The 26,719-nt window shown below is 40.0% G+C and overlaps 1 protein-coding gene across 3 annotated transcripts in view; it reads right to left on the minus strand.

Moving 5' to 3' along the window:
- The window catches only part of CCDC146 (coiled-coil domain containing 146), a 116,516-nt gene that overhangs the window by 14,945 nt on the left and 74,852 nt on the right, over window positions 1–26,719 (minus strand). For all 3 annotated transcript variants that reach the window (XM_040472842.1, XM_040472845.1, XM_040472843.1), the window contains exons 3-13: window positions 25,872–25,954; window positions 22,211–22,420; window positions 16,513–16,570; window positions 14,188–14,364; window positions 12,242–12,315; window positions 11,084–11,311; window positions 10,049–10,235; window positions 3,528–3,623; window positions 2,746–2,916; window positions 1,448–1,536; window positions 1,194–1,358 (exon numbers count right to left, since the gene is read on the minus strand). In XM_040472842.1, the coding sequence (XP_040328776.1) occupies window positions 1,194–1,358; window positions 1,448–1,536; window positions 2,746–2,916; window positions 3,528–3,623; window positions 10,049–10,235; window positions 11,084–11,311; window positions 12,242–12,315; window positions 14,188–14,364; window positions 16,513–16,570; window positions 22,211–22,420; window positions 25,872–25,954 (1,538 nt within the window). The remainder of the gene's footprint in view (window positions 1–1,193; window positions 1,359–1,447; window positions 1,537–2,745; window positions 2,917–3,527; window positions 3,624–10,048; window positions 10,236–11,083; window positions 11,312–12,241; window positions 12,316–14,187; window positions 14,365–16,512; window positions 16,571–22,210; window positions 22,421–25,871; window positions 25,955–26,719) is intronic.

A 26,719-nucleotide genomic window follows, 5' to 3' on the forward strand; every position in this document is an offset into this window, starting at 1 on the left:
CCCCAACCTGTGTTGTTCAAGGGTCAACTGTATATTGCTACAATTGTTCTATTTTATTAGTAATTATATTCATCTCTTACTGTGCCTAATTTATAAGTTAAACTTTATCAAAGGCATGTAAATATAGGAAAAAAACACAAAATATATAGGGTTCAGTACTATCTGTAGTTTCAGACCTCCACTGGGGGTTTGGAATGTATCCTTCAAGGATAAGGGCGAACTACTCTGGTAGTAATAATGTTTACTACTATAATTATTATTACTGTAGTAATAATGATATTCATTATATGATACTCTTCAGGAGTTTCTATAGTTCCTCCCTCCTACCTTGGATTAGGACATCTTTTCTTTTGTGCCCCAAGCCTCTGCTGCCCCACTTTGCCAAATCAAAAGACTAAAGGAATTCATTTAATGCTCTGTTGAGTCTAGAAAGCTATCTTTTTTATTTTTTAATATGAAATTTATTGTCAAATTGGTTTCCATACAACACCCAGTGCTCATTCCAACAGGTGCCCTCCTCAGTACCCATCACCCACCCCCCCATCAACCCTCAGTTTATTCTCAGTTTTTAAGAGTCTCTTATGGTTTGGCTCCCTCCCTCTCTAGCCTTTTTTTTTCCTTCCCCTCCCCCACGGTCTTCTGTTAAGTTTCTCAGGATCCATGTAAGAGTGAAAACATATGGTATCTATCTTTCTCTGTATGACTTACTTCACTTAGCATAACACTCTCCAGTTTCATCCACGTTGCTGCAAAAGCCAAATTATGGAGAAAGCTATCTGTCTTAATCACTCCACTATACTGCCTTCTCCAAGCACATTAGATGTTTCATATCTATAACCAGGGAATGCTGGTTGATGAACATTTGATTGTCTTCCAAATTTGAATGCAAATGACCAAATTTGTGTTTTTCTTTCTAATTTGGTAAATGAAAATAAATAGTGTAAACATAGTGTTTTATTCACTTAAAAATATGGCTATCAGACAGTAGAAGCATAACGAATCACATTCAGATGCTTAGACTGTCATCTGTAAAGTATCTTTGAGCAAGGGCTCTTACAGCTTTGTAAGACTATTATCTTCTACTTTTTACTTTATTCTACTTTATTATCTACTTTATTATCCACAGGGTATTTTAGAGTTCAATGAATCAGAAGAGAAACTTTTGAAAAGACAATAGTTATTATTACACTTACCTTTCTTGAGTAACTGCACTATTTCTTAAAATTTCCAGTTCATTTAATGACATTTTATGCCTTTCTTTTATTTCATTTACTTTCTGGTGAGCTTTGTGAAGTAAGTTAACAAATTTGTTTCTCTCATTTCGAACAGTGTCATACAGTTTAGCAAACTCTCTGAGTCTGTGGAAACACAAGTGTTTTTGAAACTCATGAAATAAAATTCATTTTTTGCCTGCCTAACAAGATAAATCGTCATGTAATTCTTTTACCTCCGATGAATTTCACGTTTTTTCTTCTTGTGTATCCTGATTTCAAGATCCTTTTCTTTGATCTCCTTAACAATATTGGTATATTTTTGCTGAAATATGAAAATTATGTGTGAAATTAAGAAAAAAAAAAAGCTCAGCACCACTAACATGAATACTCCCAGCTGCACCTGATCTCATTCCTGTCCATTAAGGAGAATTCTATCTTAGCCAGCTGGGTTGTGCAGTTTGGGGTGGGGGTAGGGGAACTGTAAGGAAGAGATCTGAAAATTGCCTGGCCAGCTGAACTGAATTAATTAAGGACAAGAAAGAAGGAGAGAAGAGAGAAAGAAAAAAGCCTATAGGAGTTGTCTTTGAGGAAAGGTTTGGGAAACTTTTAAGAGAGTGCAGGAGTGAGTATGGACGTCACAGCCGGGCTGGTAAATGAAGAGTTTGTGGAAGATAGTTGAAGGAAGATGATTTGTAGTCAGTTTTGACACATGTTAGAAATGGAACCCCCTGTGGTATTTTGTGAGAAACAGAAGCCATGATTTTCAGGCGCTTTTCCTAGGAGATTGCCACCCCGTGTCAATGCTTGCTCAGAATGAAGGTTGCCCTCAGAAACAGCCAACATCTGGGTCACATGGTAAATTCAGGTATTCTCTTTTTGTAATGTGTCATATCATATTCGTTTTTAACAGGGAACCTCTGAACATAATCCCTTTGTGGAACACAGTGATTGTCATGTTAGAGTGTTAGCTAGCATCACAGGAGAGTTGTTTTTGTCATTGGTTTCATTGCTCTTTTGTTGGCGATATTGCACTGGGTCAGCTCTGCTAGTTTGTTGGGAGCCCAGGAAAGTCATGGGGTGGAGTAGTATAAGGGAGTCCTCGCATTGGTTTAAACAACGCTGGCTTGGTGAACCTGGGAGGCACGGGTGGGGGGATGGGGAGCAGTTTAATGCTACCGCTGTTGACTTGTTCTTGGACACATCTCACCATGTGAGATGGTGGGGAATCACAGAGATCTGCCCACTATGTCAGCCCTGTCCCCCGGAGGCACCCACCGTTTTCTTACTGAAATCGTCATGTGCTCAAATCCTCTGCTCATTGCCACTGACGCAGTTCATTTTTCCTCTAGATTGCTGACTACTGCTTATTAAATCCTGAAACTATTTTTCAGTACGTGATTGAGTCTTGTTTGGGGAAACTCTATAGTCAAACTCAAGGAGACAATTACAGCTTTCTAATGAACAGTATGTGAAATTGAGGTTATCCTGAACTTGTATAGTAATTAATGGATGGTTACAAAAATGCAATTACCTGAGCTTTCAGGAAATCCTTGGATTTTTGCTCCTTCTCATCAATTTTGATTTGAGTCATACGGACAAGGTTGAAGGCAAGTTCTCGCATGTTTTCCTGCTCCTTTAAAAGCTTGTTTTCTTCTGCAAGTTGCTGTTCCACTAACTTGGACTCAGCTTCTGATAGGATTTTCTTTTGAAAAACACCATATATTATAACTTATTTGTTTGAAGAAACACACTAGGGCCAGTATCTTAACATTTTTTTAATTTCCTATGTAGAAGTTAGTTTGCTAGAACATAAAACAAAGTAACTTGACTGCTTTAGCTCCAAGTATTTTATCTTAGGAAAGAATGCGCAAGTATTAGCATTTTAATGTGATAGAAGTTTTTCTTAATCAGACTTTGTTTTCAAGTAACTTGAAGAAAAAGAAGAGACATAAAATCATGTTTTAAAATACTTTAACAGTGGCTTGAATAAACAAAATTTGAAAATTTAAAATTAGACATTGGTGAAATAAAACATTTATTGCTTATTTTTAATCCGATTATATAATCAGTAGCCCTTTTATTTTAAAATCTCATGAATTTGTATAATTTTGTTTGTTCAAACACATCCTTTTTCTCCTATTTAACGTGGGGTTCAAGTAGACCCTGAGATGAAGAAACAGACCCACATTAAATAGGATCATACTATATTTGATGACTCTCCTATTGATGAAGTTTTGTGGAGCACAGTTAGAAATACCACAACTTCATATTAATCACCCTTAGATAGAAGCTTAGATAAGAGTCGATATTGACCTGTTGAGCCAAATTCCTCTTAGCCACTTCAACTTCCTTGTGGAGTTCTCTCCTTCTCTCAGATAATGTAGAATCATCTTTAGGGATAGCTTCAATCTGGAAATAAAAATTTAAAACCACTATTTACACAAGAAAGAAATCTTCAATGTCATGTAGTCAACTCCACTGTGTACCTTTTGCAAATGGTGGGCAAATTATTATGCTGAATATTCTTTATGAAGTCATGGTAAACTAAAATATGAAAACCTGCCAAAAATCTATAATTCACAAATTGCAAATATTTCACCTTCATTTGGAAATAAATCTTGCTAATAATAGCTGCTAACAATTATAGAGCATTGACAATGTGTCAGGAGAGGTTCTAAGTGCTTATGTGTATGGTCATATTTAATCCTCACAATAAACCCTATGAGGTAGATAATATTATTCTCTCTAATTGTACAGATGAAGAGAAGGAGGAACAAAGACATTTAAGCAACTTGTCTCAGTGATACAGGTGCCAACCCAGGAGGATAGACTCAGAGTCCATGAATCTAACATTGTATTTTACTGCTTCACTAACTCATAACTCAGCACTTTGGAAACAGGCATGTTCAAGTGATATTTATCATACTTATAAAATATAAATGTGTTTATGAAATCTTATAGATTAAAAAAATTGGAGCCATTTAGGGGCACCTGGGTGTCTCAGTCGGTTAAGTGTACGACTTTTGATTTTAGCTCAGGTCCCAATCTTGTGGTTTGTGGGATCGAGACCCACATTAGGCTCTGTGCTGACAGTGTGGAGCCTGCTTGGGATTTTTTCTCTCTCCCTCTCTTTCTGTTCCTCCCCTGCTCGTGCACATGCACTCTCTCTCTAAATAAATAAACTTAAAAGAAAATAGGAACCATTTATTAATCTAGTAAGAATACTTGGCTACTCAATATGTAGTAATTTGATGAGTAGCTGGAAAAAAGTTCTTACCCAAAAGAAAAGCCTCTTACATTTTTTTGTTTGATACCTGAAATTCCACCATTACATTTCTATTATATTGGCTTGTGCTTTTGTCTTCTGCTAAAGAATTTCAGGAGAAAGTAACATTTCATTCTATCAGTTTTTGCTGTCTTTTAGGAATGAAATTGTCAGATTCTTTATGATGGAGAAGAAAGCAGAGAGGAGGAGGGGGACACACAACAGCTTCTGGGGAAACACCCTCCAAAGACAGGAAGGGTTATCTTCGGGTGCTGACAGCATACTTGAGTTAGAGCAGGTTTAGAGTCAGACTTTTATACCAAAAGCACATGACTCCAACTTGATAGTTTATTTCCTATGTGACAGCTCACACTTCTAGGCACTAAGGTGGAATATTGGCTAAAATCTGTACCAAGAGGGAAAGATCGTGCTGTTTAGTGATTTAACAGTGTCTTTCTGAGATTTGTGTTGCTCTCTTAAAATAACTAAGTCTTTGGATGTCCCCAAATCCATGAACTTGTGTATCTTCAGTAGCACCTTCTGTACCCCCCAATGCCCAAGATGTCCTGCTTCCATCCTACCATGGAGAGCTAGCTACTGAGGAGCACACCCTGGATTAGAAAGACGAGACATGGTCTTGTGAAATCCATATAACAATACACAGAATTTGTGATTTTGAGGAGCGGGTAAATGCTATATCAGGTCAGGAAAGGGACAGCTCAAACTAGACTTGAATAATCAGGGAAGATTTATGGACGAGTTAAGAAGTCAGATGGAAAGAGTCTGATTTCTCCTTCTGGAAAGTAGAGTTCTTTCTTTCAGAGGAAGGCCAGCAAGTGTCCCAGTTCCTGTGTACTTCCCTGCCACAGGTGCCCAGAAGCAGGCTACTCCAAATGCTTGGCTCCCAAGTGTAGACAAATCTGTGTATGAATGCTAGCTGGGATGAAGAAACCTTACAAGGTCTTTTCAGAAGATATGATGAGGGCACACTCACTAGCTTCTCTTGTCAATTAAAGCCCCTAATGAACTTTCCTGGTTTCAGGTCTCAGACATTTAGGTTACAAATGTCTGAGTGTTTTGAATTACAAACAATACTGCAATGAATTGTATTTATTTTTGGATTCTGGCTAGCTGCTTCTCTGATACTTTTCTTAAGTCTCCATAAACCTAACCCTCAAGTTTGAGACAGGAATTAAGGATGCTTGGTTTGTGGGAGAAGTATCAAGGTGGGCCATTGGTAGCTTAGCCAATATCCACCCTCTTCTTTGACCTTACTAATAAAACCCCAGTTTTGTTCATAGCTGCAATGTATCCTGGATTCCTTAGACTCTTTTGTAGCTGGGGGTGACCAGGATATGCCAGTGAAATGTAAATGGAAGTCTGCTGGATGGGACCCCTGGGACAGTGATTGTTTTCCTGCTAAAAAACACCACCTCAACCAAGCAAGCTGCCATATGCCTTTTATTCTCTGCCCTTCCCCATGTTCGTTTGATCTTATGCCTAAAGGTGGAATGGCTGTCTTGTGACCTTCAAAACAAAATATACACATTAAGGTGACAGAAAAAAGAGCTTAGAGGATCTTGGGCCTACCTCTGGACTTTTTATTATGTGAATAAAACAATCCCTTATTTAGTTAAGTCACTATAATTGAGTTTCTGTTACTTCTGGCAGCCAAATTGATTCTAGCTATATTCTAGTTATGTACTAATACTGGGGTGACGAGATATTTACCACTACATTTGAGCCTCAGATTGCATATATCAGCAGGTTTTGTAAGCTTATTTATTTTAGTTCTATGTTTGGGTTTTTATAGAGTAGCATTTCACACTTAGAAAAAAAATGTGTTCATTGTAACCAAACAAAACAAAGTGTTTAAAGTAAGAAATTAAACACCTGCTCCCTACTTTTCCTTCACATACTACTCCCCACAAGTCACGGTTAATAGTTTAGTGTCTGTTCTTCCAGACATTTTCAGTGCATGAACAAACATCAGTAACCTTCATAAAAGTTAAGAAGTTAGACATGATTCTGTGGCAGTAAACATCCCAATTATTTGATATCAAAAGAACCTCAGTTTCTTTAAAGCTTTGATATTTTCCTAAAATATTTCAAACTTTCACCAGGTTTGTGACTTGAATTTCTGGAATCTCTACAGTCAAAGCAATAGGAGAATCAAACAACTCTCTCTAGGGGGAAAATGAAGTCTGAAGAGTAGCGGGAACTCTTCATACTTACCTTTTATCTCCTTCCTTTTTGGACTGTGTGCAAGGCTAAAATGTTCACTCAGTCTGGGAGTGACTATTTTCAAGTGCTGCCAGCCAGCGTAGGACTGTGGCCAGGCTAATTATAAACCATGAGGTCAAAGAGGAACATAGTCTCTCATGGAAACAAACTACGCTAGGGCAAAACCAGATTTTTCTCAAAACCAATGAAGGAAGAAGATTTTATTTTATTTTTTAATGTTTATATATTTTTAAGAGAGAAAGAGGGAGACCAAGTGAGAGCAACAGAGGGGCAGAGAGAGAGGAAGACACAGAATCCAAAGCATGCTCCAGGCTCTGAGCTGTCAGCACAGAGCCCAACGTGGGGCTCAAACTCAGGGACCATGAGATTGTGTACCGAGCCGAAGTCGGACACTTAACCTACTGAGCTACCCAGGCGCCCCAAGAGGATTTTAAAATACGTTTTCATTTCTGTTCATTTTATATTCAGTGGGTGCTATTTTGTGAATTTAATAGCTAGAGGTGTCCTACTGTAAAAAGCTTTTATTTATTAAAATATGAACAATGTGTGAGCATTCTATTGCAATCTCCCCTTTGGTCAAGGCCATTCCTTATATATATTTGTGTCCAGCCAGATTAACCTGTAGTGGCAAGCCTTATCATCAGAAATAGCTCCCAACTAGCTTTATTGTGCCTTACTCTTAAATATAAGGAGATAGCACAGGGTCTGTGTTTGCCCAAAGTTCCAACTTAACCATCATAATGTGCCAGGACCTGGGCTAAGATGGAATAGCTTATAGTAGACCAATGCTCCTAACAAGAATAACTTGAAAAGTTGGATTAAAAAAATATGTTTGAAGGTGTAAGAGTTGAAAATGCAAACAGAGTTAAAGTCTTCAAAGGTTCTACCTAGCACTGTCTGGAAAGTAGCAAATTATTACTTTATATGTACTCTAATTAAAATCAAGGATGAATGTTGTAACCTTTAGGCTAATGGATGGGAAGAGAATGCAGAACTAACTAAAGCATATCTAAAATGGGGGAAATAGGACAATTGAAAGTAGAAGTAGAACAGCTCATTTTTTTTTTTTTTTGATTCATCCAAAAGAAAGATATATAGGAGGGAAAATGGAACATAAAAGAAATGGGACAAAGAGAAAGCAATAGTAATATGATGGGCAAAAGCCCAAGTAGATCCATACTTACATGAAATGTTTTTGGACTGAATACAAGAACTAAAAGGTAAAAGTTTTCAGACCAGATATTAAAAAGTATGTGCTGCATATAAAGGACATCTAAGTAAGGACACAGAAAGAGTAAGAGTAAATGGATGGAAAAGGAAATAACAGGCAAAATCTAACCAAAAAAAGCTATTATAACTTATAACGTCCTAATATCAAAGGCAAAAAGCATTTCTAAAGAGATTTCACAGTGATAAAAAGAATTAATCTACTTGCTAGAACTATAATAAAAATATTAGAAGTATATGAGAAACAATAAAAAAATTAAACAATTTAAAAAAAAGTATATGAGAAACATAAATAACTGTTCTCTTTGTTTTGCAAAAGTGTAAAAAGCATATTTTGCCCCACTGAGATAGGGAAAAAAAAAAAAAAAAAGGTTTGTGAATGCCATTTGTAACACTCCTAACCCTAACCAGTTTTGTCCACACCTTGCTAAAGATTAGCGTTTCAGTCAGAATAAGTTAGGTTATGCTACAGAAATAAACAACCCCCAACTATCATGGCTCCAAACCATAAAGTCTTATTTTTTGCTCTGACAAAGCCTATGGACAGTCAAGATGATTGTTCAAGACCACAATTTTTAAAAAAAAATTTAAATGTTTATTTTTGAGAGAGAGAGAGAGAGAGACAGAGCATGAGCAGGGAAGGGGCGGGGAGAGAGAGAGAGAGAGAGAGAGAGTCACAGAACCCAAAGGAGGCTCCAGGCTCCGAGCTGCCAGCACAGAGCCCAATGTGGGGCTCAAACCCACGAACTGCAAGATCATGACCTGAGCTGAAGTCGGACGCTTAACTGACTGAGCCACCCAGGCACCTGAGTCCAAGACCACTATTGGCTGAGCCTTTGGACTGCTTCCATTTTACAGCACTTATGTATCATCATGTACTTCCACAACTGCTGTAGGAGAGGAAAAAAGCTAGAGGGTCTCACACGGGCAATCAGATATTCTGGGCTGGAAGGGCTGTCCCTTCCATCCACAATCTATTGGCCAGAACTAGTCATGTGACTCTGTTCAACTGCAGGGAAGTATACACTTCCCACATGCCCAGAAGGAGAGGAGAATTAGGTATAGCTTAGGATCAGTAGTGTCTAGCAGAGTTGGAAACTCCTGTTTAAATTTCTGAGGTCATGGGGCGCCTGGGTGGCGCAGTCGGTTAAGCGTCCGACTTCAGCCAGGTCACGATCTCGCGGTCCGTGAGTTCGAGCCCCGCATCGGGCTCTGGGCTGATGGCTCAGAGCCTGGAGCCTGTTTCCGATTCTGTGTCTCCCTCTCTCTCTGCCCCTCCCCCGTTCATGTTCTGTCTCTCTCTGTCCCAAAAATAAATAAACGTTGAAAAAAAAAATTAAAAAAAAAAATTCTGAGGTCATGAACCTCCTTATGGTCACAGAGCATGAAAATACTGAAAAGAATGGGTATGGTTTTTATACACCCGGCTGCTTCACCTCAGAGACTGCTCTCTTTTCCACCAAAGGATGCATCCTGCTCAAGGACCTACTGCCTTTCAGAAGTACTTGTTCAATTAGTAGAGGCTGCTGATGGAGGAGAGTGCAGAGGCAACAAGACCAAACACCCTCACTTGGGAGCACAGAGATAGTGAGAAGATACCAGCTATCCTGAGCATCCTCTGACTGGAGTACATCATTGGTACTGCTCAGAAGTACCCAGGTAGCCTGCCACTGGGTTCTGTTGCACCCTGGCTAGTTGGAGGTGCAGGCTGACTGACAAACTTTGATCTAGTCCCTGACTATTGCAGTCTGCAGTGACACCACGCTGGATCTGACTCTTTCAACTGGTATAGACAGTGGTCCACTTGGTCCTACTCTGTAGTGAAGCCTTGAGCTCTTCCAGACCTGGATGGCCTCACTGCTTCCCCTGGCCAAGCTGATGCCTGATTCAAATAAGACACGTCTCTAACCTTGGGTTAGCAAAAAGAGATCGAAAAACGTTAAGACAGAGCCTCTATGATAGGTTTGATGCAGTTTTAAAATTAGCATTCTCTGTTTTCCATTTTTTTATTGGTAGCAAAAACAACTTTTTAACATATCTTTACTTCAAAAAGATGGCACGGATCTTGAAAAATCAAAAAGTGGTGCACAGCACCCACCTCTAATAGAAGCCTTTGATGCAGTGCTTGAGTTTGAGTGAGTGCATCGCAGGACACTTTCAAGAGTAGCTCCATCTTTCTTAAATTTCGAAAATCTCGTTCTTTTTCTCTTTGCTTACGAGAGAGTTCATCATGGTAGTTCTGCTTGTCAATGAGACAGTTTCGTAAATTGAGATCCAAGATTCCTCTGTTCCAGGAAAAGAGAGAAAATGAAAGTGATTTGTCATCAACTGCCCTTCATGCTTCTCAAGACAGCATACTCAGCATATTCATACAGAACTATCCTCGTATGAGAATCCAACGTTAAATCATGCTAAAAGCAACTTTATTTGTAAGTTGGTATCATTTAAAGTCCCAGGCTAATTAAAAAAAACCCAAATGGAGGGAACCCGGGTGGCACCCCACTAAACGTCTGACTTCAACTCAGGTCATGATCTCATGGTTCGGGAGTTCGAGCCCCAACAGCTTCGGGCTCTGTGCTGACAGCTCAGACTGGAGCCTGCTTCGGATTCTGTCTCCCTCTCTCTCTGCCCCTGCCCCACTCACTCTCTCTCAAAAATAAATAAACATAAAAATATTTTTAAAAATAGCAGCTCAGCAGAGACAGAGGTTCCCAGTTTCCCTAAAATTTTATTTACAAATAGGAATTAACACCTTCCCAAGGAATTGCGTGGACCACAAAATTATTCCCATTAGGAAAAAGTCATGATTACCTGAGGAATACCATTCATATGTAGGAAAGATCCCACAACTATAGCATACTCCAGTGATATACTTTTCAGAGGCACATTTCAAAAACTTACAATAATATAAACATTGTGTCCTTGAGATTTGGTCACAAGAAATTGAGGAAAATGATGAGTAAACAATGGGGAAAAATACTGGGAAATACTTTATTTTTTAATAAAGGTAAAAATCTATTCAAAATTCTATAAACTATTTATTGAATCAACATAAATGTGTTTGAGATTATGTTTTGAATCCTTAAGTAGAAACTGAAGACAAGTTTAGATGACAGACACACATAAATATAACCTTTCAGTCAGTGAAGTTGCTTCATTCTCTCTGGTCAATTCCAACAGCTTGACCAATTGGTTATATTCTCGTTCTTTTATTTCAAGTAAGGCTCGTTTGCCTTCAACTTCCTTTATTACATCCTCCTTCTCTTCCATTATGGAATTAATTTTGGTTTCAACTTTCTTTAGGAAGTCATTTAGCTCTTCAAGTTCATATTCTAAGACAATTTTTTTCTTTTCCATTTCTCTGTGGGCGGTACATACATACAGATACAGTTACATACATACATGCATATGTGTGTATACACACACACACACACACACACACACACACACACACACACACACACGTTTGCCTTATCTCGAGCTCATGCTGTCTCTGCCTATTTTTACTACCTGAAGAGGCGATAGAAGAGCTAGTGGTGAACTCAGAAGTGGGATGAAGATCACAGATGAGCGGGACTTAGGGGTGTCTCCACTGAGTGCCAGTGAGGGCAGTGATTTGTCCAGCCTCCTCACTTCCTCCTTGGCTCCCCACTACCACCTTCTGGGATCTACCCTCTCCCTGACCAGCCTTCTTGAACTGACCTGAATCTCTCAATTTTGGTGGTCGTGACAAGGTGGCTTTTAGAACTGATACTAATGCCTGCTTTTTTCTTTCTCCTTACCAGAGCAATCACATGGTTTCTCCAGAATTTTTGTTTCTTCATTTATCTTTATTTTTTTGAGCTCCTCTAAACCTTAAGAACTTCTGCCATGATTTCTGCCTCCAAAATTGTCTGAATGTTTGGGGGTGTTCCCCAGGTGATTAGATGATAAAGTAGAGTTACTGTCATCTGGGCTTTAGGCTTCTGGCTGGCTGACACACCATAAAATTCTACACATTAAAATTCCAATAATTTATCTTTTGCACAGCTCTGTTAACATCTGTAGGGACACTCCATACAGATTCAATTTATAAATTGGAAAGAGACATAAATAAATGTTATGAATGTTAGTAATATGCTGCCTTACTTTCTTTTAATGAACTTGATACACACAACTGAGGCAAGGCTAAATACAGATATTTCAAAGGTTGTAATAGTAATTTGATGTGTTCAATGGCTAATATTCTCATTTTAGTGAGCATACACTAACTTAGGGCTGGGAGGGCTTAAAAAATAATATTAAGTCATACACTTTTTTGCGTGTTGTTTTTTCTATCTCTTTTCCAATTTGTACAGGAACAGCTTGATGGTGGACCACTTCATCCTAGTAAAGAAAAGGAATATTACATTATGTAATTTTAGACCAGAGTTAAATAGAAAAGAAGTACAATGTGTAGAATTCTTATCTTCCCTCTACTGTCTAGGGTGCTTTAATTATTTCATTTAATACTCACAGTGACCTTACAAGACATGGTTTGTAACCAGTTTAAAGAGGAGGTAGCTGAGTGTAACGAATACTGTCTGTTCCCTTTATGGATGTCCACCCATCTTTCCGGGTTTGCGGGGGTTGGCTCATGCCTGTTTTCCTCTCCATAGGATCGCCACTGGCTCAGCAGACGTGTCTTCTCAAGGGATAGGGAATGCAGGGAAGGGGGCAGCTCTCTGTGACCAATGACTAATTGATGTGGTGATACCACGGCCCATCCCCCCCTGCCTCTGGGTGGAATTCACAGTCTAGAGATTCCCACAGGATCAGGTTGAGACCAGTATTTTCCTGAAAACACATTTTGGCCTAGTTTCTTCCCCAACTTTCCTGACATTCCTATCAGATTCCCCTTAGAGACCTCCCTCAATGAGTATTTGTCTGAATACTAGAAACTCTGCTTCTAGGGAACCCTAAGACTTGTGTTAAGAAAGCTTAAATAATTTCCCCAAAGTCACGCAGCTAGGAAGTGGTAAGGCCGAGATGAAAAGCTAATTTTGGCTAGTACCACTTTTCACTATGCCCTGTGGATTCACAGAAGGTTCAATTTTAGCCTCAAGCCACTTATGTACAGGGCAGGCATTATGAAACAGCCCTTCCTGCCCAAGGATCACACTGGACTTTGGTGCCTGGGGTAATACATGCATGGAGGTTGAACACATCATGGCAGTGAAGTGAATTTATCCCGGGGATCTCGCTCAGTCCAGGGGCAGGTCCAAATTTTGTAAGGCTAAGACTCTTATGATTTGTCAGGGGGCCTCTCTAAGATAAAGAGTAAAGAATTATAAATGCTAAATAGGTACAGGGCCTTGGAAGAGGTTCATGCAAGTGAGGGGCCTGAAGCTTTAGCTTTGTTAGGCTCCTTGTAAATCTGTCTCTGCTGAGGTACTATGTTCCAGGTAGCAGCTGGGCACGTCGTGTTTGACTGCTCTAAGACCCTCAAGGAAAAAGTGGTCAAAGTGAATCATAATTGTCATTTAAGCCAATGAGTCTCAGATGTTGTTTCTAAACCAACTCTAGGGGTGTCTGGGTGTCTCAGTAGGTTAAGTGTCTCACTCTTGATTTTGACTCAGGTCATGATCTCACCATTTATGGGATCAAGCCCCACATTGGGCTTTGCACTGACAGTGCCAAGCCTGCTTGGGATTCTCTCTTCTTCCCTCTCTTTCTGCCCCTCCCCCACTCACGCATGCTCTCTCTCTCAAAAATAAACTGTTAAAAAGGTAAAATAATTCTAGGTTATTTAAATTGTTTTGAGAGTTATGTATTTTTCAAAATAAAATGAATTTTAATTATTTCCTAAAACATAAATGCATAAACAAAGTCTTAGTCACTTTCATGGGGAGGAGAAAGTAAAGTGAAATCACACAGATAAGGGTAAAGTTATACAAATATATGCAAGAGGTTAGGACATTTGGTTGCTCTTCAAAGAAGTCACTGTGTTTGTGACATCCAATTCTAATGTAGAAAAAAATTCTTAGGTCTTTTCCCTGGGCCAGGGCTCCAAGTTGGAGCGATCCTGTCAAACACTCTTAAAATTTTTTGTGAATTCCCAGGGCCCAGGTTTAGTTTGATTAGATCAGTCAAAATGCTGAATATTTCAGTTTGTGTGATGCTACCCCTCTTTGTCAAACCTGTGTAGTTAATCTTGATAACCATGCATTTTTATGTCCACAGAGGAACAATGTTTAAATATTTATGTAAGTAACACACCTTTAGGTTGACCTGATATTCCAACAGTTCTTCTAGTTCCTTCTTCTCCTTCAGTAATTGCTTTTGCTTAGATGCCAAATCTTCCCGTAAATTTTTAATTTCTAATTTCTTCTGCATTGTTTCCTTACGTAATTCTTCAGTGCTTTCTCTCAATATTCTCATCTTCTTCTCCATTTCCTTAAAAGTCAGAAAAATTATCAGGTTATATAGAGCCTGAGCAAGTATCTGTCTACCTAAAAATCAAATTAAAAATAATTTTACTCACCATTTTGATTATATTTGTTTCGAGTTTCACAAATGACTTCTTCCAAAGTTAGATACAAAAATGACTTCTGACATCTTCAATCAAGGCATGACAGTTGTACTTCATGTATTAAACACTTTACATTAGATTCAAACTCTTTTTTTTTTTTTTTACTAGTGGCTCCTTTCTATCCTGTATTTTATTTTATTTATTTTTTTTAAGATTTTATTTTAATCTCTACACCCAACATGGGACTCAAACTCACAACCCCCAGATAAAAAGAGTCACATACTCTTCCAACTGAGTTAGTCCGGTGCCCCTCTGTCCTATATTTTCAATGTGTCCTTTTTCTGAGTTAATTTTTATTTCATACCAAAAAAGCATGAATGAAAATTTCCAGCCCATTTTCTAGTAGCTTTGTGATTTGACATCAGATGCAAACCATCTTTGACTCTTGGGCTTCTGGTTCACCTGAACCCCACATGAGAATTAAAGACTGAGGAGTTCATATTTGGAAAACCCAACCCTTTGTGTTCCTTAATCCCCCTCTTTCTAACCCATTCATATTCTCCCCAAAGGCCCTCCACTCCAGACTCAACACATCTTTGTTCCCTTGCCTGATTATTTGGGGAGTGTTTGACTTATGGGAGAGAAGCCTTGTACTCAGAAAATCTACACATTATTAATGACTGAGCGAATGGATCCATTTAGCCTGCTCTGGGTTTTCTACATATCTCCACCCTCCAATGCTGATGAGAGAGGATAAAATTGGTGATCCTATGGTCTGGAACTAAAATCCAAAATTCTTTTTCCCATAAAATCTGTGTGGTAAATGGTAGGTAGGTACTTATATAATAATGTATATTTTATATGCTATATATGTATATGTACATATCTATACTCGTACATATACACACGTATAAAAAAGTAGTATTTTACTCTATGACAAACAGGTTTTTTTTGCCTTGGAATGAAAACACCAACAGCATGCTTCTGAAATATAACCATTCAGAAGGGGTTAACAGTGTAGAATGTAGTGACATTTCTCTTTACTTTGTGTGATAGATCACAAAAAATGTGATCTCACAAAAATGGACTCCCAATTCCTCCTGTTCCTATAGACATTTGTCATTCTTATCATTAAAAAGTAGAGCTCAGAGGAGCCTGGGTGGCTCAGGCATATAAGCATCCAACTTCAGCTCAGGTCATGATCTCATGGTTAGTGAGTTGGAGCCCTGCTCAGGCTGTGTGCTGACAGCTCAGGGCCCGGAGCCTGTTTAGGATTCTTCCTTTCTCTCTCTCTCTCTCTCTCTGGCTCTTACTGTCTTTCTCTCAAAAATAAATAAACATTAATAAAAAAAAAAGTAGAGCCCGTTTCTCTATCCCTTGATTCTAGACTTAGCCATGTGACTTGCTTTGACCAATGACGGATTACAAAAGCAGAGGCTTGAAAGGTCTTATGCTTTGGGGGTCTGCCATCACTTGAGGCTGTTTTTTTTTTTTTGAGGCCGGAAACCCTTCCACTACTATGTGACTGGTGACATGTGATCTTAGACCAGCTAGCCTGCCAACTGGCTGACAGATGAATGAAGCCATCTTGGACCACCCAGCCCCAACTGAACCAGCTCAGACCAGGAAACCTCTGTGTAAAATAAGAAATGTTGGCTGTTTTAGGCCACTAAGTTTTGGGGCAGTTTGTTATGCAGGAATGGATAAGTGGTACATCTCCTTTATAAAAATGTCTTATAGTAAGCTTGAGATGTTCAAGAAGCTCTGAGGGTAATAACTATGCAAAAATAATGTTTTTAAGTGCTAACCACAGACACCCCCCTTTTTTTTCTAAAAACAAAGCAGATATTGTCCAACTAAACACAGCTTATATTAGATGCCAAATAGCTAAGCCTGTAATAGGCATCACTATGTTTATTCCAGAAGTTATTCCTTTCAGCATTGTCCATAGTTAAGACTTTTGGATCTTTCAAATGTCCCAGGGTATGGTTGTTGTGATAAACATTAATATTTATCAAAAGGGATATTTGAATCCAGTTGTATTAACAAACTGTAGACCATCTAAGACTTACTCCTGGCTTAGGTATCTTCTCAAATTCCTTTATTATGAGGTTTTTTTCTTCTGTTAAGCTGTTAAAAAAAAAAACAAATTTGACAAAGTACAAAAGAGTAAGCTATTTCTGCAGTAATAACTTTCTATTTTCTCTTAGAACGCACTTCCTGTGTTTGTTTGCCAGGGAACCTGGTGTCCGTTCTTTACGATGGCTTCAGTGACTCCCGGTTAGGTGCTTCCTCCCCAGTCCTCCCACAACACTGCGTATACCAACCCATTAGAACAGTTATCTTATCGCATTATAGCTACTTGGTAGCAGGCCCTTCCCCACTAGACTCTGACTCCTTCCAGGCAGGCTCTGGGTCTTTTCTTTTCTTTTTTTTTTTTTTATACTACTTGCAATGAACCAGTGCCTGCCTGGATTACTGCAATAACTTCCACAAGCTCCATCAAATAAGCAGATCTCACGAGCCAGTAGATCTGGGAAGCTGGAGCAAAACATGCACACCAGCTTTTATTTTTATGAATTTTTATTTGCAATAATGTAAATTAAGGTTAGTATAATAAGTACGTACTACATGGAATTTAATGTAGGTTAGCTGGGACACAAGTTGAAGTTGAACTTTCAGAGTTTTGAATACTTAGGCCTTTGCTGTTAGAGCTTGCATACACATGGACAATATTTAACTTCCAACCTATTGATCCTACACCTCACGCAGGCTGCCACTAGGGGGTGGTGGTGTGCTGTCATATTTTGATTGTAAAGGCCACCTTAGCGTCCCTGAGTTGGAAAAATGGTGACTTGAACCTCTCCCACAAGATAAGACTCACAGTCTTTCCTTTAAGTAAATATAAAATAATATATTTTTTAAAGAAACATAAGATGGCTAATTCTTTAGGACATTTTAAACTAATTACGTCTCTATCATGTGTTTTTTATTAAGAAAAACTGACTTTCCCTTTTTTTTTTTTTTAATTTTTTTTCAACGTTTATTTATTTTTGGGACAGAGAGAGACAGAGCATGAACGGGGGAGGGGCAGAGAGAGAGGGAGACACAGAATCTGAAACAGGCTCCAGGCTCCGAGCCATCAGCCCAGGGCCTGACGCGGGGCTCGAACTCACGGACCGCGAGATCGTGACCTGGCTGAAGTCGGACGCTTAACCGACTGCGCCACCCAGGCGCCCCTGACTTTCCCTTTAAGAGATGTATATTTTTCTATTTATAAAGAACTCTATCATTCATAATCCCATCCCATCACAGTTGATCATTTTCATTTTCCTTGTATCTTTTAATTAAATTATATAAAATGTGTATATATGATTGAATCCATTTTTACCTAACATGTAATTAAAGTAGCTTCCCAACTGCAAACAGTCTTTGTAATTAGTAATTTAATAGTTAGTTTCAAGGTTTCCTAGTGGGTGAGTGTAGCATAATAAAACAATCCCAAACATTGTCTATCTTTTACTGAACTTATATCAGGTAATTTACATGCATTTCTAAACTTCAGAACTTACTACATAGGTATTATCTTCATTGTACAAATGAAGAAAACTGAGGAGTTAAGCACCTTTTCCAAAGTCACACAATCAAAACTAAACTGACATTCAAACCTAGAAATTGAGCTCTGACTCCACTGTGCTTTTCAGTATCAAGCTGCCTGCCTGTGGAACACATTATTATTTAAATATTCCACTATTTTTAGAATTTAGATTGCTTTCAGTTTTTTACTCTTAAAAGTAATCATGTAATAAATATTCTTGTGCATGAATGTCTTTTTTCCCCTCCTCTGGATTCTCCTTTTTGCATGGCATTACTGAGATAAAGAAAAAATACTTCTGTGCCTCTTGATATATATCAACTTCTAACCTTTTAAACTGACATCAAACTTTAAATCTGTCTGACATTTTCAGCTTTCCTGACTAAGGGGTGCTTCAGTGTCAAAGCCACTCAGGATTTATTTCTTTTCTGCAGCAAGAGAGTCCTAACTGAAACCGTGTCCTCAAAGGTTTTTAATTTTAAGGACTTGGGAGTGAAGAGACAATGCAGGAGACCCTGTGTGTGGCCATGTGCAAGAGATATCTTTCACTATCAGTAGTAGAACCAGTCTGAGTCAGTGGAAGTTGCAAGAGGTAGATTTTTGAACCAATACAAACCATAAACATCTAAAAATCAGGCTGTCCAAAGCTGGAATGGGCTGCTGTGGGAGGCTGTGCGCTCCCGTCAGAAGGTGTTTAAGCACAGACTGGTGATCACTGACAGAAGACTCGGGTGGATTCTAACCTTGTAGTCAGGGCTGAGAACTACTTTCGGAGCCAACAGTTCTTAAAACTCTGACATTTCTCAGAAGTATGCTGGGATCTTGTAAAAACTGCAAATGCTGCCTTGGGTGAGAAGGCTTGGAATCATTAGTTTTAAGGTTGGATCTGCCTTTCAACCAAGTTTCTCAGGTCCTTCTCTTTTAGGTATGAAGACCACACCCTGCAAAACCTGTTCTAAGCTCATTCTGCTCTTGGTTGCCCAAGGAGAGCAGGAAAGATTTAAAAAGTGTTTAGGAAGTGAAATCTATTCCAGCGGTGAATTTTTCCTTACTACTAATCCTAATGACCTGTGTGCCCCTGTGTCGTAGCTAACATTCCAGAATTCCAGATGCTTTGCTAAAATACTCCCTCTGTTCCTTTCTTGCTGCATCTGTTTGTTTCTTGGTTCCAACTTTGCTGTTACTGTTGGACTAAGAATGGCAAACGGCTACCAAGCCCGGATTACACCACAGGGATGGCAGGGACCAGCTTGGAATAATGAGCAGTCACTAAGGCCAGGGTCACATTGGGATAGCCCTGCACGTGAACAGCATGAGTGCCCCCACTCTCCATGTCCCTACCTGTGACAGACAGCAAAAACTCGCCATGGCCTTGTTTCCCCACCTGGCCAAGACTTGTCAGAATGCATCAGATTTAGTATCAGAGACACAATTTACTTGCTGTCCAAATCTGAGGAGTTATTAGAAAGCAGGGAAGCCCCAAAAGGTAACAAAGTGAAGGCAAGGAAATGGTTGAAAAGGATATTGGAAAATCTTTTCAGAGGCTGTTTTTAGAAAGATAATGACTTCTACTTTGTTTCAACATAAGTTCTCAGGGTGCCTGGGTGGCTCAGTCAGTTAAGCCTCAGTCTGACTCTCAAGTTCATGATCTCACAGTTGGTGGGATTGAACCCTGAGCCTGGCTCAGCATTGCATTGCAGGCAGCCTGGAGCCTGTTTGGGATTCTCAATCCCAGTCTCTCTGCCCCTCCCCCACATATGTACACACTCTCTCTCTCTCAAAATAAATAAATATATATTTTAAAAAATTTTTGAGTTCTCAATAGTATTTAAAAACTTCATTATTTATAATATTAATTGAGCTTACTTAAGGTTACATATCCTTTTTTAAAAAAAATATTTACTTATTTTTGAGAGAACACAAGTGGGGGAGGGGCAGAGAGAGAGGGAGACACAGAATCAGAAGCAGGCTCCAGGCTCCATCCTGTCAGCACAGAGCCCGACATGGGGCTCAAACCCACGAATTGTGAGATCATGACCTGAACTGAAGTCGGATGCTCAACCAACCGAGCCACCCAGGTGCTCCAGGGGTTGCAAATTCTTTCCTAAACTGCATATTCAAGAGGTCAATGAGTATTAATCTCATAACTGAAACTATGGTAATAGATTTAATTGTAACTTACCATTAGCATTTATTAAATAGAGTTTATATTATGTGACAGCATAAGAAAAGTCAACCAAATTTTAGAGTAAAATTTTATTCTCTAGAGCATTTGAACAATAAATTATTCTTCATAGCTGCCAGTGATTCAGAAGTTCCTAAAGATATTGGGGTGGAGGGGTGTTACTTATTAGAGCTTCTATTTAGACCCTGAATAAAATGAGTTTGTTGTACTGATCTGAAAAATATCATCTGTGTATTTGAATGAATGGTTTTCTCTCACTGGCTTAGTTTCTTTATTTTTAGGTGGGGATGAAAATATCTACTTTTTTCCTGGGGAGAGAGTGTTGAGTGAATTTGTTTCTATACAGTGTGATATGAAATATGTTAAAGCCAATGAAATATGCAGCCTATATAATTCTTTCCTGGTATTCCTTTGGGAATCACCATTATTTTTATGAAAATAAGTTTGTTAATAACTTGAGATGTGAGGAAGTCTGCTCAAGCTCAAAGTATTATGCATTGCAAATCCGAAAACAATACACACTAAACATTTCTGCAAATGTGAGTCCTGAATATTCTTGTTCACTGTAGGTCACTATGCACGGTTCCCTCCCTATCCCAGGCAACTCAGTGAACAATTTGCCTGTCTATACCTAAAAGGCAAGAGTTCTGGTTGTTGCTGGGTTTTTTCCTTGGCAGGAATACTTGGAAATTTTAAACAATTTAAATATCAACTGACTTATGTTCCCTTTACCCTTTCATGGAAATGTCAAGCATTCTTATTTTCAATACTAATGAACAACCACCAATTGTTTTAATTTCATTATTTTCTCAACTGAAAGAGTGCTTACAGAGCACAGAAATAGCTAGCCTTTCTTTTTATAGATCTCAGTGTGAGCCTGAAACAAGTTTAGATTGAAAGACAAAAGAGAACTCAGATTTTTTTTTTTTTTTTCCCCGGGGATGTAATTCTCCTGATGAAACTAGCCTTCTTCAGCCCCCCAGTTGAAAAGATAGGACCCAAAGAGAAGATTTCAAAACCCAGGGCTTACAGAGTCCTCAGAAAGTCACTTAAATAATTTGCTTAACTCTCGGTAGCAATGAATTATATTCGCTCTGTCGGAGATCTACTGAGATTCTTAAAATTAGCCAGAGGAAAGTTCTGCCACCTTAAAAGGTAACAAATCCTAGGAGCGATTATTTGGCTTTCTCTTCAGTGCCCAGGCACAGCATCCAGCATACCACAGCACAAAGCGTGGACTGTACTCATTTTGAAATTCAATCTAAATAGTGTGATTTGCTGAACAAACTCTTCCACTGACTTGCTACTCCCTCCACAGGAGGAATGTTAGAGATTTTGGAAATACTATTTACCTTTCTAGCAGTACCTTTCTACGTTAGTTCACTGAATGACATACTCTAGATCTGGATAAGTAAATGTGTCTTCCAAAAGGCTAGTACTGTGTTTCTTGATCCTGAGGGATAGTTCAGGAGAACAAGGTTGAACAAGTGGTCTGTGTTCGTGTATTAGAAAAATATAGTGAGCTAGATGTAACCCTCAGCTCACACAGGTTTGTCTGCAAAGTACATGTGGGGCGTCTGCCGTGCAGCCGTGTGGTCTGGTCCTGCCGAAATGATACTGGGCTACCATCAGGGCCAGAGAGGGCGAGAGTGTGTGCCAGGTCTTTGTTCCATGTAGTGTGCTGTTTGGCTGCAACTTCCAAAGCTTATGACTTTCCGGACACAAGAAAACACAGTAGAGATCTCCTCCATGAACACGTCTCCCTGTCACTTGAGCCTTTTTCTATAAGTTGTGTTACCTTCTTGTTCAGGGATGGCCCGTTCTAGGCAATCAAGGAAAGCTAGGCTTGTAATCATCTTAACATTGCCATCTTACACTCAGTGTGCCTAAAGTTCCTCCTTAATTTAGTTTAATTTTTATCATTTTATTTATGTGGAAAGAGCTTTCCTCAAGCGTGTCTTCAGTGTGCTTGAGAGAATTGTGCACTTACCTATTTAATCTGTACTGATTATGGAACTCTCTTTCCTTCACTGCATTATATTCATTTTGATACTTGAGAAGTTGTTCTCTCATTTTAGAGACCTCAGTGGTGAATGCCTCAGGAAAATTATCAGCTTGCTGCAGGTGAAATTGCTGCTGTTGTATTTGCTTGGTGAAACGTTTGGCATCCTGGAGCAGCTGGACCTCTGACTCCTGTGTGCTGGGAGCCATGAAACAGAGATTGGAATAATGAGAAAGGTGTACTTTTAACATCCATAGGAACTCCTGTAGAGATCTAGCAAGGAGAGGAGGGAGCGTGTCCACACAGCTCCTGGTTCCTTCCGTTCCTCAGTACAATTCAATTCAGTGATAAGTTTGTGCCAAGTATTACAGTAGGTACTAGAGGTGAATGGAACTCACAATCTAGGAAGGGGAACAGATGGAATAGGAAGCTGGAGTACCAGCTGACAAGTACTACCACTATTGTGTAGATCAAAATGGTGGGAGAGACAGAGAAAGCACTGAGTTGGATGGGAATATGGTATTTTTATTGGGCTTTGAAGAACAATCATGACTTCCCGGACTGGCAGGGGGTGGGGGTGGGGTTGATAATAAGAGAGTGGGTCCTCCCTTTAACTGCCTCAGCAATGCTGGCTCTAATTCTTGAATTCTCCTGACCTGACTGTAGGGAAATTTTTTCCTCCTTAATGAACTAAGAAACAATAAAGTTTTCTAATGACACTTTACTAAGAAACTGGGAAGAAAAATTTTCCTATAAAATTATGGACATAAACTCCCTTACAGGTTTCTGATCCTATCTTCAATGTCTGGCTAGAGCCAGATTTAAATGTCACAGTTGAGGGGGATCCCCTATCTAGGTCTTGTTGCTATATAGGAAAAAAGGTTAAATATCTGGCAAGAAGCAGATTTGAATGGACACAGAAATTGGACTTGGTGAAAGCTTCTAAAACTCATTCATCTGTGCTGCAAGCTAGCCCCAGCTGTAGCCTTACCAGCAGACTTGATTCACGTTTCCCAAAAACCCAGCTGCCTCACATTAGCTACCTCTCCTGTTTGGAAGCGAGACAGGGCTGGTGCCATTTCCGGTTTTAAAGTCAGCACGCCTCTTTGGTGAACACCCCAGCAAGGACCCTTGCCGGGAGAAATCTTCAGGTTTCTCCTCATTTGCAGAGATGCCCAATGACTTGACAAAGGCTGTCTCAACTGAAGTTGTCTGCTCCACCCATTTCCCCTAGTGTTAATATGTCATTTGCTCAATAACATCCAGTGAGACATTTACTGGGACATACTATGCCCCAGGCACTATGTTAGGTACCAAATACCAACACAGCTATGGTGGTAACACATATGATTTCTGTTAACAGAAGTTGGAGTTTTTTCTTACAATTTGGTTTCCTTGCATGTTAATATACTTGGTAAATCCAAAGTGGCCTGATCTTCAACTGTGGAATTGTGAATGGTTGTTGGCTTGTGCCACAGTGCCTGATTTCCCCCAGAAAGAAAGTGGACAAGGTGGTTAGGGTTCCAGCCAGAACACAAATGGTAATTCGCCTACATGGACTTAGACTATGCGCCAGCATAAGAGAACTGAACAACTTTTATAACGTGGTTCCTATGCAAAATTCATTCAGCTTCAGTTCAGCATTTCCAGGCTCTATATGCCCTGTCACAGCCCCAGCAGCAAGAGTGGAGAGTTGGCGTCTTCGTGCTTTTCTCGCCCCCCAGGCGGGAGGAGTGGGAGAGGGTGGTGGGTGTTTGTAATCACAAGAGAGGGAACTAGGGGCGCCTGGGTGGCGCAGTCGGTTAAGCGTCCGACTTCAGCCAGGTCACGATCTCGCGGTCCCGGGGAGTTCGAGCCCCGCGTCAGGCTCTGGGCTGATGGCTCAGAGCCTGGAGCCTGTTTCCGATTCTGTGTCTCCCTCTCTCTCTGCCCCTCCCCCGTTCATGCTCTGTCTCTCTCTATCCCAAAAATAAATAAACGTTGAAAAAAAAATTAAAAAAAAAAAACAACAAGAGAGGGAACTAAAGGGTCAAGAGGAGGTAAAATGTGGGTAGCAGAAGGGAAGTAATGGTTTTGCAACACAACCTGGAACTAGGAAGAAATAACCAAGGCCATAGTCTTGGTCCTACATGGCCGTCTGTCACTGGGGCCCGGGCAAGGAGGAAGCTGAATCAGCACCCCACAAGGCTCTCTGGGCTGGGCTCTAGACTAGAGCTATCTGGAGGGTGAGAAGTGTTGCTGTAGGACTCGTATTGGCAAAGAGTCCTGAAGGGATGTTCTGAGAACTGCATGGATTTCCCACCAACCCCCCCCCCCCCCACTTAAGCAGTGTGAAGTATGTTGAAAAAGATTACCCAGACTTTCCATCTAAATCCTCCAAGTTCGTGTATCTTGAGAATTATGTGTCTACACTGCCAGTCGGGGCCAATTGTGGGAAATGACGGGATAAGGGTGAAGAGTTAGCTTGAGGCTGGCACAGAGGAGGAGGAGGAGGAGGAGGAGGAGGAGGAGGAGGAGGAGGAGGAGGAGAAGCCTGAGCTAGGGGGTTGTTAGGAACCTGGATGGAGTGAAAGTGAAGGGTGCATAGAGATGGAGCTCTGCTCTTCTCCTGCTGCTTCACTTTTCCCTCATGCTCCCTTCCTGAAAGTAGTCAAATGACTTTGGGCAGGAAAAGAAGTAGAGCTAATGTTTGCAGATTGGGGGACAGGATGGATGGGGAATGACAGGAAGGAGTTTCTATCCATTGCTGCCTCTCCTTGGCTTTTGATGAAGACCCTATGCCAGGTTATGAGGCAGGAGGTTATGGAGAAAAGGAAGAACGAGGCTGGGGAGTAGTAAGGAGTAGCAGCAGAACAGGATTTCCCTTATTTCTTCACTCTCCTTCCCTCTTGATTCCCACTGGCTGATAGCAGGTGCTTAGGAAACTTTGTGGAATTGTCCTGTGGAAGCATATTCTTACATGCTGTTGATTGTGACCAAGATTAGGAGAGTAGCCTAGGGTAGAAGGAAGAGGTGAGAAAACTGAAGCCTCAGCAGATGTAGCCTGGGGTTGTGCTAGTGCGTGAAGGGAGGTAGGGAGCACGGAACGCTGTAGGAGTGTCCTGTAGTTGATAATGTCAGTGTCCCACCAAGTCCCCTTGGCCCACTCTGGGGTCACCTGTAGCTTTGGTGGACAGTTACCGTACATCCCGACAGACCTGTGTGCTTCTGCCTGAGAGCTTTGTCTAGCCATAGCAACTTACTTGGCTTCTCAAAAGGCATGCTAGAAGTGCGGGGGGCTCCTCTCCCTAGGAGTAACCTTTGATCAACGATGGATGGAAATTAGTGGACAAATATCCCAGTTTCCTTACCCTTCGGTGGGAGAGTTCCGAGGTGTGTTCTACACACTCAGAGGGTCCTCAGTGAGACTGAGCACCAGTTGGCCACAGTGTTAACCTGCACATTAACACACCCTGGCTGGATTCCTCTCTTCCCCATCTCACTTCCCCATTCTCCCACGATAATTTCCGGTATCACTTCTCAAACTACTTGAACTCAAATCTTTGCCTCAAGGCCTGCTTTTGGGAGAATAAAAAACAAGATAGATCCCATCACAAAAAAAGAAATATAAATATGATAAAAGATGTCTCCACGTCCGCAAATAGCATACCTTATCACGGTATCATGTAGCAAGGTGTACTTCGCTTTTAACTCTGCCATTCTGGTTCCAGGAAGTTTTCCCATAGCATGTAACTAACAAAGAGAACACAAGACCACGATTAGCCATCACACTCCTTATGCTTAAAGCAGAGATAAAATGGATATATGGATATCTTATAAGATCTTTCCAGTCGACATTAGAGAGGAAACACACCAGACAGGATGGTATATTACAAAAATGCTGGGTGTTTGGAGAAAATAATTCTAGTTCTATTCTGCCTCCAGTAAGCTCTACGTTCCTGAGCAAGGCTCTTACCTCTCTAGACTATGATTTCTCCATCTGTAAATTGAGGGAAGGAATTGAGTTAAGTTCTTCCAATTCTAAGAAAACATATTTCTAGTTTTAGCAAACAGCCTGAATAGTATAAATGTTAAGTTAAAAACTTACAACAATTTGTAAGTTGAGAGAACTAATAAATTATTTATTAGTAATAGCTGAGCATCTATTACAAGCAAGTGTTATATTTCAGTTATTTCAAAGATGTTTTGTGAAGTAGGGATGAATCGCCATTTTAAACTAAGGTTTGGAAAGTTAAGTGATTTGTGTCAAAGTTACAGAGCTAGTTAAAGGTGGTGTGTCAGGATGTAAACCCAAGTGGTCCAGCTCTAAAAATCCACGACCACTCCCCTATACCACAATCTCTCTGCCTCTACTGTCGAAGAAACATGAGAGTTTGTTTGGTACATAAAGTGCTATTATTTGTTTCTTTTTCATTTTGGGTAAAAGAACTTTTACTCTCAGAACTAGATGATAAGTAGTAATAGACATCACAGTGCAACACAAAACACTGAAGTTTT

This window comes from Herpailurus yagouaroundi, unplaced genomic scaffold, assembly GCF_014898765.1.
Source record: "Herpailurus yagouaroundi ecotype Mexico unplaced genomic scaffold, PumYag 100, whole genome shotgun sequence".
NCBI classification, from domain to species: Eukaryota; Metazoa; Chordata; class Mammalia; order Carnivora; family Felidae; genus Herpailurus; species Herpailurus yagouaroundi.